The sequence below is a fragment of the Zootoca vivipara genome, chromosome 8, assembly GCF_965207765.1.
Source record: "Zootoca vivipara chromosome 8, rZooViv2.hap1.1, whole genome shotgun sequence".
In the NCBI taxonomy this organism is placed as follows: domain Eukaryota; kingdom Metazoa; phylum Chordata; class Lepidosauria; order Squamata; family Lacertidae; genus Zootoca; species Zootoca vivipara.
In genome coordinates this window covers 84,828,304-84,846,845 of record NC_142591.1, presented here as the reverse complement: position 1 = coordinate 84,846,845, position 18,542 = coordinate 84,828,304, and the positions used below count along the sequence as shown (strand labels likewise).

Genomic DNA, 18,542 nt, shown 5'->3' with positions numbered 1-18,542 from the left:
TCTTTAAATGAATTTGGCCGGGTCGGAAAGGCTGCCTAGCAACCGCTTTGCTTGCGTCACGTGGCGAGCGAGGCAGAGGCCGAGCGCCCTGAACTACATTTCCCATCATCCCTCAGCGCCGTGGCATTGTGGGTATCCAGGACCGCTGATCAAAGCATGCCTGCTTTTTTATTATTATTTTTTAAAAAGTGCATTGTTGTCCTTAAAGATTAGGATGATTATTTTGGAAAGCATGCATGGAAACACATGCATTTGGTTTTTGTTGCTTTTATAACCCTTACTTTAAGAGGGCTGGGGTGAGATCAAAGCATTTCCAGGTGGAAGGTCAGGCAGGAGTGTGGCTGGGCTGCAAGATCATCTTAGCAGGCAAGGAGGCATAGCAGGGTCAGGCTTTTGCAGACTGACATGCTCGGCATCCTGGAATGCTTAAGCATGTGCTTCCACTGGCAGCGTGGGCATCATCCCACGCCCATCTCCCTCCAGCCTCCCTCCGAGGCTTCCTGACATTTAATGCCATGCGGCTTCATGCAGCGGGCAGGAATGCGAAGACCGCGAAGATCAGGTATGGTATGAGAGATAATAACATTTAACTGCAATAATGGCCTCGGAGAATGAGAGGAAACTCAAAACTCTGAAAGTGAGCAAAGAAAAGGGGCAATGTCTAAATCTAAAGAATATTTTAAAACAGTACTGTGAAAAATGCAAATCTCCTGGCAGGTATAAGACTGAATCTTGCACATTAAAGGAAATCATAAACGTAAAAATGGTTCCCGGTATGTAATAGATATAATAGGAAATGTGTGTAGGTTAAGAATATTTAGAAAGCACAGTGAGGTGATTTGGAAAGTCAAAGAGATGTGTGGTGTTAGATGATGTGTAGTCAATTAATGTTTAGTTGTCATTTTGGTATTGTTTTTGTCTGTTTGGGTTGTATGTTTTGCAGTAATAATAATAATAATAATAATAATAATAATAATAAACAAACTGCAACCCAAAACCCACTTATTTATCGCAAACTGCCAACACGGCAATCAAACGTGTATATCTCATTTTTTCGCGTTTCTTCTTGATGACTGCTGTTGTAAGAAATATAATCCTTCATAAAAAATAGCCTCGTGCCTTTAGGGTGGAGGCGGGTGAGGAAGTTTCCTAGGAAACTTTGTTCTTGAGGGGGTGTGGTTTGGGGCAAAGATATATTTTTTATTTCATTTCATTAATAACGTTTATTTCATCTTATGAAATTTATGTACGGCTTGGTTGTGTGTGTTGTGTTGTGTGTGGGGGGGACCCTCCAAGCAGGTTGCAAAAAGGATAACACAGTAAAATTGTGCAGCATAATTTTAGCAGGAAGAAAAGCGCCACAGAATAGACTGGACCGAATTCCTGTGTTGATTCCGGCATTTCTGGGGGTTTGATTCGATGACTCTCAGGATCCCCTTCCAACTGTACACTTTTATGAAAGTAAAACTCATACGAGCTTTGCAAGGATCTGTTTCAGTCTTCTATATTTGATGGAAGCTGCCAATTGTGGCTGGGGCAACCCAGTCAGATGGACGGGGTACAACAAATTATTATTATTATTTTTATTATTATTATTATTACTATTACTATTGCTATTACTATTTATTACCTCTCTGGAACTTGTCACTTACTTTTTGGGAGCTCCTCTAATTGACTTTTATTTTCTCTTACTTGTTTAGCCCACTCAGTCCTATTCTCACAGAGGTCAAGCAGGTCTAATTTCATTTTGCGTCCTCTCGAAGGAGTCCAGGGCAACAAGCTGCCCAGCTGCAAAACAATTCGATTAAAAATAAAACCTATTAACTAAAGCTGCAAAGTATATCTGAAAACAGTGAGAAATAGCCGCTTACACTAGTTAATTGCTTCCTGGTTACCAGTGACATTGTCTTTCAGCCCTCAGATTTGTGGGTGGCCAGGAGAGTTTTAAAATTCCTCTTCAGTGTTAATGATGAGGATAGAGAAGTGCGCCTCCCTGGCGTGGGCATTCCAGAAAGAGGGAGCCACCTCAAAGCAGGCCCTGCCATGTGCAACAGGGCAACCGTTGCAAACTTTGTAAATTTCACATTTTGCAAACCAGGTCTCTGTTGCATGAGTAAATAAAACGATGGCTTCATCCGTGTGAATGAAATAAAGATAAATAAAATAATGGGTCCATCTGTTTTTTTTAAATTGTATTTATTGACATTTTCCACATAAAATTTCCATTCTCATCACCGTCTTACATCATAGCATAAACAAACATCAAAAAAGAAAGAAAAAAAAGAAAAAATTACAAAAAAGCAAAAAAGAAAAAAGAAAAAAGAAAAAATGCAATAGAGAAAAAAAAAACAAGGAAAAAAAGCATAAAAGAAAAACCAATCTAATATTCATAACTCTGTCATAACTTTGGCTTCCTCGCTCCTCCCTTTCCAAGTCTAATTATAACCTCTACAGTATTTGGCAATTTTTCATAATTAACAAATTACAAACATCTTCTTTTAATTCTTATAATAATACCTAATATAAAAATTACTTATACCACATAACAAATTTCTTATTTCTCTAATTATTCCCTTTAGCCTCTTAATTATTCACTAAAATTATTCTAACTTATACAATGAACATTCTAACATCTCACTTAATCACTATCTAAAATCCCCCCTCCTCCGCCCGGTGACCAGCCCCTGGAAGTCTCAAACCAACTCCTGTATACAGTCCAATTCCAAACCGTTTTATCAATCCCTTATTTGCACTAATAATGGGTCCATCTGTTGGGGCTTTGGAAATAAATAACATTTGGAGATAAATTTGGAGAAAAGAATGGGTCCATTGTTTTATTTGGAGGTGAATGTAATGGGTCCGTAATAATGGCCTGCAGTCTCAAATGATGGCTCCGAAAGAATGGGCCCATGAAATTTGGATATAAGTAAAATAATGAGTCCACCCATTTGTAGGGACACTGGAAAGCCTGGGCTGAGCTTAACTCCTGCATCTTTCCCAATAATAATGATAATAATCGGATTTTCAATACAAGAAACAAAGCCGTCCGAGTTAACTGTGAGCAGAAAGGGAAAATGTCATCCTTGGTTCCCTGGCATCTTTTGCTCTCACCAGGTGGGAAGAGGAGCAGCATGCGAACGGCGTGAAGTGGCAGCAGCTGGAGCACAGGGGACCGTACTTTGCGCCGCCCTACGAACGGCTGCCGCGGGGAGTCTGCTTCTATTACAACGGTGGGTGGTCTTTCCTTCCATTTTTTTGGAATGGGCTGCAGGTCCCTGGCTTGCCTGAAGCCACCCTGAGTGGCAGGGGGCTGGGGCGGGAGAAAGAGATGGCACAACAACCCACTCAGGATCGGTGCGACCGCGTGGCTGCAGCCTGCGCCTTGGAGAGGAGGATAGCAAGAGAAAACCTGCCAGCGCTCAGATGCTCCTCCTTTGACCCTCTCCAATAATAATAATAATAATAATAATAATAATAATAATAATAATTTATTATTTATACCCCGCCCATCTGGCTGGGTTTCCCCAGCCACTCTGGGCGGCTTCCAACAGAAAATTAAAACACAATAATCTATTAAACATTAAAAGCCTCCCTGAACAGGGCTGCCTTCAGATGTCTTCTAAAAGTCTGATAGTTGTTTTCCTCTTTGACAACTTCCCTACCTGAAGATGTTTTCTAAATGTCAGGTAGTTGTTTATCTCTTTGACATCTGATGGGAGGGCGTTCCACAGGGCAGGCGCCACCACCGAGAAGGCCCTCTGCCTGGTTCCCTGCAACTTGGCATCTCGCAACGAGGGAACCGCCAGAAGGCCCTCGGTGCTGGACCTCAGTGTCCGGGCAGAATGACACTCCAAGTTTACTAAGTTGGATATATTTGTTCCCTGGCTGTCTGCGCTAAACAACCCCTTCATCTCTGGAATTTAGGGCCGCCCAGATGTCCTTTTTATTGTGCAATCGTGACGGTTTGTGCTCATGATGATAATGGGGCGGTTATATGCAATCGATGCTGTCACCTCCTGCAAAAGATTCGGGATACTGCTTCCTTTTCAATCAGCGTACATCCCAGAGCTCCCTGCTGAAATCCTGTAACTTTTGGTTCCAATCAATGTTCCGGGTCAGGGTTGTTTTTTTTTGTCGCACTTTGGTTGTGTCATAGCGCAAGATGCCCCCTCCCCCAAGGTGGCAATAATGCGGTAACATGGTGGAATCATTGCAGAGCAAAATGTGTGGGCAGTCCAGTATAAATCCACCATGAATGATTTCATCAATAGCATGTTGCAGAATTGGACCTGCAGTGCCCCCCCCCCCAAACCCCAACCTAGACTGAAAGGGCCTTTATTTATTGGCATAGCCAACCCTCTGTCCTGGACAGGTTGGTGAAGGAAACAGGCAATGGTTGAATGGCAAGGTCTTGGGCAAAGGGCAACTAAAACAAATTTACCGTAGTTTTTGGTAGAGGTTTTTCAGTCTGAACAGTTAACCACATCTGTAAGGGGTCATAAAAACGTAAGAAGTGTCTGCTGGATTAGTCCAAAAGCAGATCTGGTCCAAACAGATGCTCTTCAGAAGCCTCTTTTAGCACGGCAACACCTGTACTGTACTTTGGAACTCCCTGCCTCTTGATGTTAGGCAGGCCACGCTTGCTTCACTGTTTCAAGCACCTACAGGAATAATAAAAAAAAATATTTTAGCAAGCCAAACCCAAACATGTTATTTAGTTATCCGTATTTGCTTTTAAAATGTTGCTGGTTTTTATCTGTGCATTACTTAATTCTGCTTAGAGATAGTTTTTGTCTCTAGGACAAAAAGAATGGACCTTTTTACAACTCAAAAGCAGAACGCAAAATGGCTAAAACAGTTTTGTTTCTTCCTGCCGGGCCACTGTTGTTCTTTGCAGGCAAGCCTATGAAACTCAGCCCGGCGACGGAGGAGATTGCCACATTTTATGCAAAGATGCTTGATCATGACTACACGAGAAAGGCGATTTTCAAGAAGAACTTTTTCTGTGACTGGACAGAGGTATTTGCCTGTGGCTTCCTGGGGAGAGGGGTGTGTGTGGCTCAGTGGCCAAACATCTCCCATGTGTGCAGAAAGTCCCAGGATCAGTCCAGGTGAGTCTGGCAACTGGAACCCTGGGAAGCTGCTGCCAGTCGGTGTAGACAAAACAAGGCTCAATGGCCCAGTGGGCAGCTTTTTGTGCTCCTGGCAACAGCCCCACAGTAGGTGAGTTATGACCCAAAAATGTCCAAGAGGGTTCAACAAGCCTTTAAAGTGGAGATCTTTATCTCAGTCTATCCATATTGGATTTGAAGTCGGTTTTACCTTTGTAATCACCTTTAATCCTTTGTATCTAGGGAATTGCTAGTATGCATTTGTAGATGTGGAATCGTTTTTATTGCTAAATTGCTTTAAGATGCTTTACACGAAGTAATTCGTAGCTGGAATCAAATAGATTTAGCTGTTCTTCCAGCATTGCAGTCTATGACTATGTAAAATCAAACATTAAATAAGTAACAGCCCTTTAGGAAGGCAAGCAGGGAAGCTCCCAGAACCGGAACTGGAGGTCCCCATTGTTATGCTGTTGCAATGATCAGAAATGAGCACAAGACAGGAAGGTCCCATGAACTCAGAAAGTCTGGGACCATATACTTGTATTTTACTGACATTCTAGACACATTTTTTGTTGTTGTTGTATCAGGCTAATTTCCTGCCGGCCTTGAGACATCCCGCAGGTGCATAAGTTAAGAAAATAATTGCAATCTTAATGGATCAGGGCAAAGTATTGTGTTTCTGGCAGTAGTCGGCCTGGTTCCTCTGGGAATCAGGCAGGTGAGGGGATGAGGATGGTGGGCAGGGCCTTGTGGTTCATCCCCATCAACTGGTACTTAGAGGTAGACTGCCTCCAACATGGAGGCTCCACTGAAGAGCCACTACCAACCGTTTTGGGTGTTCCTGAGCTGGGTAAAGGTAAAAAAAGGTAAAGGACCCCCCGGGATGGTTAAGTCCATTCAAAGGCGATTATGGGGTTGCGGTGCTCATCTCGCTTTCAGGCCGAGGGAGCCGGCGTTTGTCCACAGACAGCTTTCCAGGTCATGTGGCCAGCAGGACTAAATCACTTCTGGCACAACAGAACACTGTGACAAGTGCCAGAGCGCACGGTAACACCGTTTAGCTTCCCGCCACAGTGGTACCTCTTTATCTACTTGCTTTCGAACTGCTAGGTTGGCAGGAGCTGGGACAGAGCAACAGGAGCTCACTCCATTGTGGGGACTCGAACCGCCAACCTTCCAATCGGCAAGCCCAAGAGGCTCCGTGGTTTAGAGCACAGCGCCACCCGCGCCCCTAGACCGACACGTGAATCTGTGGGACACAGCTAATTGGCATTATTGACGATAATCTCATGGCTCATGTGCCTTGGTGTGACAGGCAGCTTTAGAACTCAAACCTCTGCCTCCTTGATTTCCTGTAGCAGATGACGTCAGAAGAGAGGAAGAAGATCAGGGAGCTGGACAAATGCGACTTCAGAGAGATTCACGAATATTTTGTGGAGAGACAGGAGGCTCAGAAAGCTCTGCCAAAGGAGGAAAAACAGGTTCAGACACACCCCTGCTTGCTGATAAAACCCAATACCTCTTTCGCCACTGAACTGCAATTGTAGATTTGTGATTTTTCTCCTAACTTAAGGGAACACTTTGCCCCCAAATGCACCTATTCAACCACTTTATTATTATTATTATTATTATTATTATTATTATTATTATTCAACCACTTTGATCAGTGGAAGTTTTGCAAGTGCCTCAAAATGCCCATTTTCAGGAGTTGATCTTTTACTGTGGCAGCATTTGCACTTTGGAACTCCCTGCCTCTTGATGTGGGGCAGGTGCCTTCCCTGTATGGATTTAGATGCCCACTGAAAACTTTTGTCTTTCAGGAAGCCTTCCCAGATACATAATTTAGTTACTTGTAGTTGTTTTAAAACTTCCACCTGCGTCTAAACCATAATTTATTTTATGCGTACATGCTTTTAATGGCTCTGTGTTGCCTGCAGTTTGATCATTTGCACAAGCTTAGATACCTCTGTGATAAAGCGGTTTATTAGCTCTTTCTAACTAATTGAAATCAAAATGAATAGTCTTGCAGGTTAGGCTATTGAACATACAGTACGTTCCACATGGTCTAGTCTTAGCAAACACTTGAACGCTGTACAGTTAGTCCACCCTCAGAAGGAGGAGGCAGGCTGTAGTTGTAGTAGTAGTAGTAGTAATAATAATAATAATACAAGTTACAGGTAGGTAGCCGTGTTGGTCTGACGTAGTCGAAACAAAATAAAAAAATTCCTTCCAGCAGCACCTTAGAGACCAACCAAGTTTGTCATTGGTATGAGCTTTCTGAAGCATGCACACGAAAGCTCATACCTATGACAAACTTAGTTGGTCTCTAAGGTGCTGCTGGAAGGAATAATAATACAGTCATACCTCGGTTTAAGTACGCTTCGGTTTGAGTACTTTCAGTTTAAGTACTCTGTGGACCCATCTGGAATGGATTAATCCACTTTCCATTACTTTCAGTGGGAAAGTTTGCTTCAGGTTAAGTACGGACTTCCAGAACCAATTACACTCATACTTCGGGTTAAGTTCGCTTCAGGTTAAGTACGCTTCAGTTTAAGTACTCCGCAGACTGTTTGGAACGGATTAATCCACTTTCCATTACTTTCAATGGGAAAGTTCGCTTCAGGTTAAGTACGCTTCAGTTTAAGCACAGACTTCCGGAACCAATTGTGTACTTAAACCGAGGTACCACTGTATTTATACCCCACCCATTCTTCCTCTACCCTTATCAAAGCCTGACTTAAAACTGTCAGAATAATACCTCGTTCCGCACATTAATTTACCTCTCAGTCTTATTTCTTTTGCCCGTTTTTAAAACCCAGAAATTAAAAAAGGAAGCAGAAAGAATCCAAGAGGAATATGGTTACTGCATAATTGACGGGCACCGGGAGAAGATTGGCAACTTCAAGACGGAGCCGCCGGGTCTTTTCCGAGGCCGTGGGGACCACCCAAAGATGGGGATGGTCAAGAAGAGGATAATGCCCGAAGATGTCATCATAAACTGTAGCAAGTGGGTAACTGTGGCTTATAAGGCTGACTCCGTTGGACTCAAAGGGGATTTCATCTCTTGATAGAGGCCTGTTTCAAACTTTTTTCAATATTGCACTTTTTTTTTATTGCTGGAAAAGCCAGGAAAGAAATTAAATAAAGGGAATACATAAGGAGACATACAGTAGACCCATAGGACTGTTGATTTGGAAGGTGCCGCCAAGGGCCATCTAGTCCAACCCCCTGCGTTTCACTCTCAAACAACAGTTTCATCTGTTTTTATAAGGGCCTTCTCGGTGGTGGCGCCCGCCCTGTGGAACGCCCTCCTGTCACATGTCAAGGAAATAAACAACTATCCGACTTTTAAAAGACATCTGAAGGGCAGTCCTGTTTAAGGAAGTTTTCAGTGTTTGAAGTTTTCTTCTGTTTTTAATGTTCTGTTGAAAGCCTCCCGGAGCGGCTGGGGAAACACAGCCAGGTGGCTGGGGTAGAAATAATAAATTACTATTATTATATTATTATAATAATAAATGCATATTGTGTATTGTGCATTACAAGGCCGTGGGTCCTTGCAAGAGAAGAGGCAGTCGAGAAATAAATAAATCATTTTTAGCATCCAAGCAGAATGCATTTAGATCTACCAATGGCTACATCTCATCGATTCCATTGTTTTCACCTGCAGCAGAGAGTGTTTAATCTGCTGGGTTTGGTTTTTTTTTTGGCTTTTTTTTTTATTCGTTAGTTTATAATTGATAGTAGGGTTATTTTTTTAATTGCTTAACATTTTGATTGTGTTTCCAACAGGCTGGATTTGATTTAAATCAAATTGATTTAATCACGATTTAAATCACTAGTCAGTAAGACTTGATTTAAATCACTGGTTAGTAAGACTTGATTTAAATCATTCTTTTTTACAGAAAGACTAATTCTTGCTGGTATAATCTTAATATTTACAACCGGTTGAAGTTTTCATTTTTGGAATAATAAATTTTCAGAGTAGTTTTTACAGTTATATCAAAAATTACTGATTTGGTTATACTATTAGAAATACATAGACAGATAATTATGAAATTATTGTGAGGTTTAATAAGTCAGCTGTTTAGATTTGAACAACTTTTCTGCTGTAGTTTATTGGAAGAAGAAATACAATTGTTTCCTTAACAGTATTTTAAACAATTTATTTAACTAAAGCAATAACATTGTAGCATACGTATCCATATTTGTTAACTGATGTGGTTAAACTTTTTTTAAAAAAAAAATAAAAAACTTAAGATTACTGGTAAGTTTTAAGTACACATGAAAAACCTAAAACAAATCCTTATTTCCTGATGAACTGTAATGTAACTTAAATAGAAAACTATCTTTAGAAAGATTTTTCCTCCAAAAGCATTTTTATTTTAAAAATCCAATTTAAATCAAAGAAATCCAATTTAAATAATAAAAAACACTGATTTTTTGATTTTTTAAAAAAATCATTGATTTTCATCTGCCCTGATTCCCTGTAAAAGTAGTCCAGAGAATTCAGTTGTTTGGTCGCTTATACGAACAAAACACATATTTTCACCAGATTGTGATGTTGCCTGTTCTGCTTTCCGATTATTTAATCTTTCCCCCCTCCTCTCCCCCCCCCTTTTTGGCTAGGGGTTCCAAGATCCCCAAACCCCCTCCTGGGCACAAATGGAAGGAAGTTCGGTCTGACAATAGCGTAACCTGGCTGGCGTCGTGGACGGAGAACATTAATGGGGCCATAAAGTACATTATGTTGAACCCCAGTTCCAAGCTGAAGGTGAGGGGGGGGGCAGGCATTCCCTTTGGGTGTACAGTTGACCCTCCAGATATGAATTAAATTCATTCCGGGCATTTGTACTTAACCTGAAAAGTCCACAACTGGAGGCCATGCTTCTACGCACACACACATGCAGTGCTACATATTAAACAGCACGTGTCATATCCGTGGGTGCAAATACCGTATTGGCCCAAATATAAGCCGCACCCGAATATAAGCCGCACCTTTAAAATTCAAGTTGGGGGGGGGGGGGAGAGACAATATCTGAATATCAGCCGCTCCCTTAAAATTTCGCAGCCACTCACACCCGTTCTGTTTTACCGGATGTCTGTTTCAGCAGCAATATCGTAAAAGCCCATTTTTGTAAGGTCGCAAATTTAAGCCGCTCTCTTAACTTTTCACGGTCAGAATTTGGGGGGGCGTGGGGAGGTGAGGCTTCTATTCAGGCCAATACAGTATATGTGTTCATCTGTGTTAGCATCAAATAAATGCTAAATTCCACTAGAGCAGTGCTGAAAACCCCACAGCAGGAACCAGCATAGAATTGTAGAGTTGGAAGGGGACCCCAAGAGCTATCTAGTCCAGCCCCCTGCAATGCAGGAATCTCAGCTGGAGCACCCATGACAGATGGCCATCCAACCTCTGCTTAAAAACTTCCAAGGGAGGAGAGTCCACCACCTCCCAAGGGAGACCGTTACACTGCTGAACAGCTTTTACTGCCAGAAAGTTCGGAATCTCCTTTCTTTGGAATTTGAAGCCATGGGTTCGAGTCCTACCCTCCAGAGCAGGAGAAAACAAGCTTGCTCCCTCTTCCGTGTGACAGCCCTTGAGATATTTGAAGATGGCTATCCTATCTCCCCTCAGTCTCTTTTTTTCCAGGCTAAACAGACCCAGCTCCTTAAACTGTTCCTCATAAGGCTTCGTTTCCATATCCTTGAGATGTTCTTTCACAGAATGCAGTTGCCACAAGTTGGCTCTTGTCTTTTATTCCCAACTGGATCTGCCCTGCTACCTTTGCCTGCCTCCCTCCCTCCGGAACGTAGAAAGCTGCCTTTAGCCAAACTATTGGTCAATGTAGCTCAGCAACGTCTACTCTGACTGGCAGCAGCTCCCTGGGGTTTCATAGAATCATAGAGTTGGAAGAGACCACATGGGCCATCCAGTCCAACCCCCTGCCAAGCAGGAAACACCATCAAAGCATTCGTGACATATGGCTGTCAAGCCTCTGCTTAAAGACTTCCAAAGAAGGAGACTCCACCACACTCCTTGGTAGCAAATTTCAATGTCGAACAGCTCTTACTGTCAGGAAGTTCTTCCTAATGTTTAGGTGGAATCTTCTTTCTTGAAGTTTGAATCCATTGCTCCGTGTCCGCTTTCACCCTCTTCTATATGACATCCTTTTATATATTTGAACATGGCTATCATACCACCCCTTAATCTTCTCTTCTCCAGGCTAAACATACCCAGGTCCCTAAGCCATTCCTAATAAAGCATCGTTTCCAGGCCTTTGACCATTTTGGTTGCCCTCTTCTGGACACATTCCAGCTTGTCAGTATCCTCCTTGAACTGTGGTGCCCAGAACTGGACACAGTGAGGTCTGACCAGAGTTTGAGAGCTACCTGGAGAGGCCATTGGAGGTGGAAGCTGGGAACTTCTGCATTCAAGGCAGATGCTCTGCCACTGAGATAACAGTCCTCCTTGCATTCCTTTGCATTCCTTCCTTCCTTCCTTCCCATCACTCTTGGTAGCCTCCGCAAGAGGATCCACGAATTCCCGAGGCACTCGTCAAATTTAGGGCTCCTTCTCTTCTCCGGGACGCCTGCCATCTCCGGTTCTGCTTCTCTTTCCAGGGGGAGAAGGACTGGCAGAAATACGAAATTGCTCGCTGCTTGAAAGGGGTGGTGGGCAAGATTCGTGCTCAGTACCGGGCAGACTGGAAATCAAAGGAGATGAAGAAGCGGCAGAGGTCTGTGGCCCTTTATTTCATCGACAAGGTAAGGGCTGCTTTCCGGGGCGGGGAATATCGCTCTTAAAGCCAGTTGCGAATATTCCTTTCTAGTAACGACAATAATAAAAAATCATATATTATTTATACCCCGCCAATCTGGCCGGGTTTCCACAGCCACTCTGGGCGGCTCCCAACAGAATATAAAAAACACCATAAAACATCAAACATTAAAAGCTTCCCTAAACAGGGCTGCCTTCAGGTGTCTTCTAATAGTCAGATAGTTGTTTATTTCCTTGACATCTGATGGGAGGGTGTTCCACAGGGCGGGCGCCACCACCAAGAAGGCCCTCTGCCTGGTTCCCTGTAACCTCGCTTCTTGCAGGGAGGGAACCGCCAGAAGGCCCTCGGAGCCAGATTTCTAGGATATCTGACAGGGGTCCCGCCAAGCCTTGCCTGGAAAAGCTGCTTGGGCTTAGGGCCCTTCCTGAGCTGTGGCCCTGCTAGTGTGGGAACCTGCCTCTGCTTCTCCCATCTCGCTGTCCGTTTCGGACAGTCGCCGCCTGGAGGTCCTGGGCTGCCCGGACGGCAAGACCCACCTCTCAGCCTTGCTGATGGGGGATCAGGCTTCAGGGAACCCGGTCCCTTCCATGGTAGGCAGCCCAGAAGCAGATAACAAGAAGAGTTCTTACCAACTCCTTTTTTTTCAATATTTACAGAGAGAGACTTTGAGAAGGGCCTCTCCATTGCAGTAATGGCGTTGCTCCACTCCTCCGTCTCTCCAATTCTGCGCTATCCCTGCGCCAGCTTCCTGCCTCTGAGATTTCTGCTCTCCTACTCTCAATGCATGCCTGGTCCTGGTCCTGGGAGTCAGGAATGCTTTCTAGAGACACTGAGTCTGTTCGCTGTCTCTCCACTGGTCAGACATTAAAAGGACATCTGAAGGCAGCCCTGTTTAGGGAAGCTTTTAATGTTTAGGGAAGCTTTTAATGTTTAGGGAAGCTTTTAATGTGTATTTTAATTCTTCTGTTGGAAGCTGCCCAGAGTGGCTGGGGAAACCCAGCCAGATGGGCGGGGTATAAATAAATAAATAAATAAATAAATTATTATTATTATTATTATTATTATTTCTTCCTGCTGCTCTCCCTATATTTCCCAGCTTCTCCCCTCTGCAGCCTCTGAACTGTGACCTTCTGCAAACCACTGTTTTGCATCTATACCAGGCATAGGCAAACTCCAGCACTCCAGTTGTTTGGGACTACAATTCCCATCATCCCTTACCACTGGTCCTGTTAGCTAGGGATGATGGGAATTGTAGTCCCAAACATCTGGAGTGCTGGAGTTTGCCTACGCCTGATCTATATTGTCCTCCTCCTCCTCTCGGGAAGGTACAGGAAGAGAGGGGGGGCGGTCCTCACCATTCCTCCTCAGTCCAGTCCCTGGCATGGGGTCCAAAGGAGTGAGGAGGGGAAGCGCCTAAGGTTTCTGGTCTCCCAGCTGTGCCAATGGATTTGGAAGGGGTTCCCTAGGGGGGTCACTCATCCGCCCCCCCCTGCAATGCAAGATAGAAGCAGTGTTTTGGAGAGAGCCTGCGTCTGACTCCCCTCCTCCCCCCTGGCTCTTGTGTCCCTCCCCAGCTGGCCCTGAGAGCGGGGAATGAGAAGGAGGAAGGGGAGACGGCAGACACGGTGGGCTGCTGCTCTCTCCGCGTCGAGCACCTGAGGCTTCACCCTCGGATGGACGGGAAGGAGAACGTGGTGGAGTTTGACTTCCTGGGCAAGGACTGCATTCGCTACTACAACCAGGTGCCTGTGGAGAAGCAGGTGAGAGAGGAGAGAGAGGAGGGTTGCAGGCCGTTCCTCGGGTCGGTGGGCACCATTCTCACTCTGCCACAGAACCAGTTAGCAGTTTGCTGAACCAAAAGCAGGTGGTTGTTGGCGCGATTAGTATTATTAAGTTCATAACCCAGCCTTCCTCCTGAAGGGGACCCAGGGCAGCAAACACACAGGCGATAAATAAGAATTTGAGTTTATTTTTATATACTGCCCTTTATCAGTAGATCCCAGGGCAGTTTGTAACGTTAAAAGCACATTACAGAACGTCAGTGATATATAAAAAACATAATAAAAAAGCATACTGAGAGAGATAAAGTAGATGAAGCATTTACAACATCTAAAGACATCTGTAATTCAGATGCCAAAAGTTTATCTCCTTACAAGTCTTGTTGAAAGCCCAGCTGTTTGCAGCTTTGCAGCAGAGAAAGTTAAAGAGAGTTGTCCTCGCTCATGTTGGGGGATTGTGAATTTGACATTCCTTTGAGGCCTTTGAAGCTGTTTCTATGACAGTGTTCCTGGAAAGCCCGTCCTCTTTAAAAATAAATAAATAAAAATCTTATTTTTGTTCTTTAAATTTCCTTGGAGGACACAAAAAAAGACATTATGAAAACCTGTATACATACACCACAACTTATAACAGTTTAGAGACGCTGTATGTGCCTTTCCTTGTTTATTTGTTTGTTTTGTAACAAAAGAAAATCCTGAATAAAAACTTTTTTTTTTTAAAAAAAATCAGTTTTAAAGAATGCCCTTATTAAGTGATCCACGAGTTAGTATCACCCTTTGGAACTGGCCTTTGGGCTTCTGGAGAATTTGTAAATGAAATAAAGCTCCAGTGTTCTCCCACAGAGGTATATTTGTCTTTTATCCCTCTTGTGGGTGGCGCTGTGGGTTAAACCACAGAGCCTAGGGCTTGCCGATCAGAAGGTCGGCGGTTCGAATCCCTGCGACAGGGTAAGCTCCCATTGTTCAGTCCCTGCTCCTGCCCACCTAGCAGTTCGAAAGCACCTCAAAGTGCAAGTAGATAAATAGGTACCGCTCCGGCGGGGAGATAAACGGCGTTTCCGTGTGCTGCTCTGGTTCGCCAGAAAGCAGCTTAGTCATGCTGGCCACATGACCTGGAAGCTGTCTGCGGACAAACGCCAGCTCCCTCGGCCTATAGAGCGAGATGAGTGCCGCAACCCCAGAGTCATCCGCGACTGGACCTAATGGTCAGGGGTCCCTTTACCTTTACCCTCTTGCCAGCCTTTACTTGTGAATCACTTTACCTACTCCTGCCATTCTCCTGAGCTGACATTGCTCTCAGAATTTCCTTCTTGATCATTGCAGGTGTTCAAGAATTTGCAGTTGTTCATGGAGAACAAAGGACCTGGGGACGATCTTTTCGACAGGCTCTCTGTAAGTAAGGGCTGGCCTTCGTGGATGTTTTGATCCTGGGTATTTTGAATGCCCAAGTTCTCCAAGCAATAGCAGATTTGTATACCTGAAGGAGCGTCTCCATCCGCATCGTTCTGCCGGGACTCTGAGGTCCAGCTCAGAGGGCCTTCTGGCAGTTCCCTCCCTGCAAAAAGTGAGGTTACAGGGAACCAAGCAGGGGGCCTTCTCGGTAGTGGCACCCGCCCTGTGGAATGCCCTCCCACCAGATGTCAAGGAAATAAACAATTATATGACTTTTCGTGGACACCTGAAGGCAGCCCTGCCTCGGGATGCTTTAATTACCTGTTATTTTGCTGTATTCCATTATATTATGTTGGAAGCCGCACAGAGTGGCTGGGGCAACCCAGTCAGATGGGCAGGGTACAAGCGATAAATTATTATTATTATTATATTTCTGACGGTAAGAGCTGTTCAACGGTGGAACAGACTCCCACGAGAGGTGGCGGGCTCTCCTTCCTTGGAGGTTTTTAAGCGGAGGTTGGATGGCCAACTGTCAAGGATGCTTTCGATGAGATTCCTGCTTTGCGGGGGGGTTGGACTGGATGACCCTCGGGGCCCCTTCAAACTCTACGATTCTATTATTATTAAACTTAGCAAGCCTGGGTCTGGTCAGCGGATAAATGAGGCATCATGTAGGAACAACCCCATTTCAGGTTTACCACACCTATCAGCCAATCACCCATTCCCACCACCCTTCTGAGTAATACCCCTCTCCACCCTCTCACTATATATAAGGGTCTGGTGACTTCTGTTTCAGAGTATCTGAAGAAGTGTGCATGCACATGAAAGCTCATACCTATGACAAACTTAATTGGTCTCTAAGGTGCAACTGGAAGGATTTTTTTTAAATTTTGTTCCCATTTCCACTGCTGTGAGTTCCTTGAATGGGCTTCCGCTCCCTTTCCCCCCCTAAGCTTCCTTTCCTGAATAAAAACTGTGCACACACACACACCCCAAGACCACTCCATTGTAACCATTCAGCCTCCCAAAATGTCTACACCTCTTGCGATGGTTTGACCCCTTTCTATTTTTAACAGTACAGATTCCACAGACACCCTCGCCAGGGGCGTACCCAGGATCAAAACTAGGGGGGGCAAGCCATGGGGACCATGCCAAGGGATCGGCGGCTGCGCTCGCTGCTCTCCAGCAACCTCCTCGCCTCTCCTCCCAGCGGCGGAGAGGAGGAGCGAGAAGAGGCTCTTTGGCTGCCTCTCTGGAACTCGCTCGCTCGAGGGCCGCTGGCTGCGCGCTCGCCCTCCCGCTCGCTGATTGGGTGAAGGGGTGCTTCTCCCAGAAACTGGCCCCTCTCCATGGGCGGAAGGGGAGCTGGCGCCCCGCTCCAGGTGCGAGGGGCGTGGGAGGTGCCGGGCCAGCGGAGCGGAGCTGCTTTGTGCTCGCTGCGGCGGCGGCGAAGCTCAGCGTTGAGGGAAACGCGCCTGCCTTCTCTCCGTGAAACTCGCTGGCAAAACTCCTCCCCCCAATCTGCCGTGCGTTTACAAGAGCTCAAGCGGCTCCCTCTGAGGATTCCCTTTCCCTTCTGGGCGGCTGTGTCGCCGGCGGGATGCCTGCCTTCCTCGCTCGGCTGCTGCCTGTTTTATCATTTTATAACCGTTTAATTTTTTGCTTCTAGGGGGGCAGCTGCCCCCCATGCACCCTCCGTATTTCCTCAAAATAATTTCTCCTGCATATTCCCTGCCTTAACTTAATGGCACATGTTAATTTATCGTTAACAGCTATATCCCACACCTCTTTGTGCTACTCTTCCATTTTATATTCTGCTTGCCCCTTCCACTTTCTGGCTTATAATAATTTGTGCGGCTGTCAATCAATTTGTGAGGAATTCCTTCATAGCCTGTGAACCTTCCGCCCGATCGTAAATTGATAATAGTGCTACCTCTTGACTTTTGGTCAGCGCGGTTTTATTCTTATTTATTTATGATTATTACTTTGTCAAAATAAAAAAGTTAGTTAATTAATTAACTTCCTTTCCTTTCCAGACATCAACCTTGAACAAACATCTCCAGGACCTGATGGAAGGTTTGACAGCTAAGGTCTTCAGGACGTACAATGCCTCCATCACCCTGCAAGAACAGCTGGATGCCCTGACCAATGGTAAATGGGCTCAGGGCAAACTTTTCTGCTGCACAGGCTGGATTTAATTCCAGCAAGTCTCTGCGGGGTCTCTAGAATAGCAGTACAGTGGTACCTCAGTTTATGAACACAATTGGTTCCGGAAGTCTGTTCATAAACTGAAGCGTTCATAAACTGAAGCGAACTTTCCCATTGAAAGTAATGGAAAGTGGATTAATCTGTTCCAGATGGGTCCGCGGAGTACTTAAACTGAAGCGTTCATAAACTGAAGCATGGGTGTAATTGGTTCCGGAAGTCTGTTCATAAACTGAAGCGTTCATAAACTGAAGGGAACTTTCCCATTGAAAGTAATGGAAAGTGGATTAATCCGTTCCAGACGGGTCCGCGGAGTACTCAACCTGAAGCGTACTTAACCCGAAGCATGGGTGTAATTGGTTCCGGAAGTCTGTTCATAAACTGAAGCGAACTTTCCCATTGAAAGTAATGGAAAGTGGATTAATCCGTTCCAGATGGGTCCGCGGCGTTCGTAAACTGAAAATTCACAAACCGAGGTTCCACTGTAATTAGTAACGGTAATAATAATACCCCACCCGTCTGGCTGGGTTGTCCAGAATAAATACTAATACAGTGGTACCTCGGGTTACAAGCACTTCGGGTTCCAAATACTTTGGGTCACAAACTCCGCTAACCCGGAAGTAGTACCTTGGGTTGAGAACTTTGCCCCAGGATGCGAATGGAAATTGCGTGCCGGCGGGGCGGGAGCAGGAGGCCCCATTAGCAAAAGCACGCCTCTAGTTAAGAACGGTTTCGGGTTAAGAATGGACCTCCGGAACGAATTAAGTTCGTAACCCGAGGTACCACTGTACACACATTTTTGAGATGGGAGAGAGATGCGCTCCTGTTCCAAATGGGGAATGCAACTTCAAGTCGCTCTTGAACTTTGGTGGTGTTCAAGTTTAGGAGAACGTAAGAAGGATCTGGTTGCAGGATCAGGCAAAGGTCCTTTTCGGATCCATTCTCCTGCTCTCACAGCGACCAAACAGATGTGTCTGGGAAGCCCCCACGCATGACGAGCACGCGATCACTTTCCCCTGCTTGTGTTTCCAGGAACTAGCCTTCAGGAACATTCCTGCTCCAACAGTCAAGGCAGAATGTAGCTGTTGTGACTAGGAGACGTTGAGAACTTTATCCTCTGTGAAGGCCACAAGGGGCGAGATCTTACGATCCCTAGCGACTAGGGCTGGGTGATACCTGGTTTTCAACATCGCGATCTATCACCAGCTAAACATTGTGATACATCACCATGTCTGAAATAAGGATGGAGCCCTGTCGAGGCATTGGCTGGCTTCACG

The 18,542-nt window shown here is 45.0% G+C and overlaps 1 protein-coding gene across 4 annotated transcripts in view; it reads left to right on the top strand.

Annotated features, from left to right (window-relative positions):
• Positions 1-18,542, top strand: part of TOP1MT (DNA topoisomerase I mitochondrial) — a 53,782-nt gene that overhangs the window by 28,453 nt on the left and 6,787 nt on the right. For 2 of the 4 annotated variants that reach the window (XM_088676058.1, XM_060277559.2), the window contains exons 10-18: positions 3,115-3,230; positions 4,898-5,019; positions 6,470-6,592; positions 7,931-8,118; positions 9,738-9,882; positions 11,733-11,876; positions 13,465-13,650; positions 14,992-15,060; positions 17,097-17,211. In XM_088676058.1, the coding sequence (XP_088532184.1) occupies positions 3,115-3,230; positions 4,898-5,019; positions 6,470-6,592; positions 7,931-8,118; positions 9,738-9,882; positions 11,733-11,876; positions 13,465-13,650; positions 14,992-15,060; positions 17,097-17,211 (1,208 nt within the window). Of the gene's footprint in view, positions 1-120; positions 563-3,114; positions 3,231-4,897; positions 5,020-6,469; positions 6,593-7,930; positions 8,119-9,737; positions 9,883-11,732; positions 11,877-13,464; positions 13,651-14,991; positions 15,061-17,096; positions 17,212-18,542 lie in introns of those variants that run through there. The other 2 variants (XM_035125936.3, XM_088676059.1) reach the window with 2 other exon arrangements.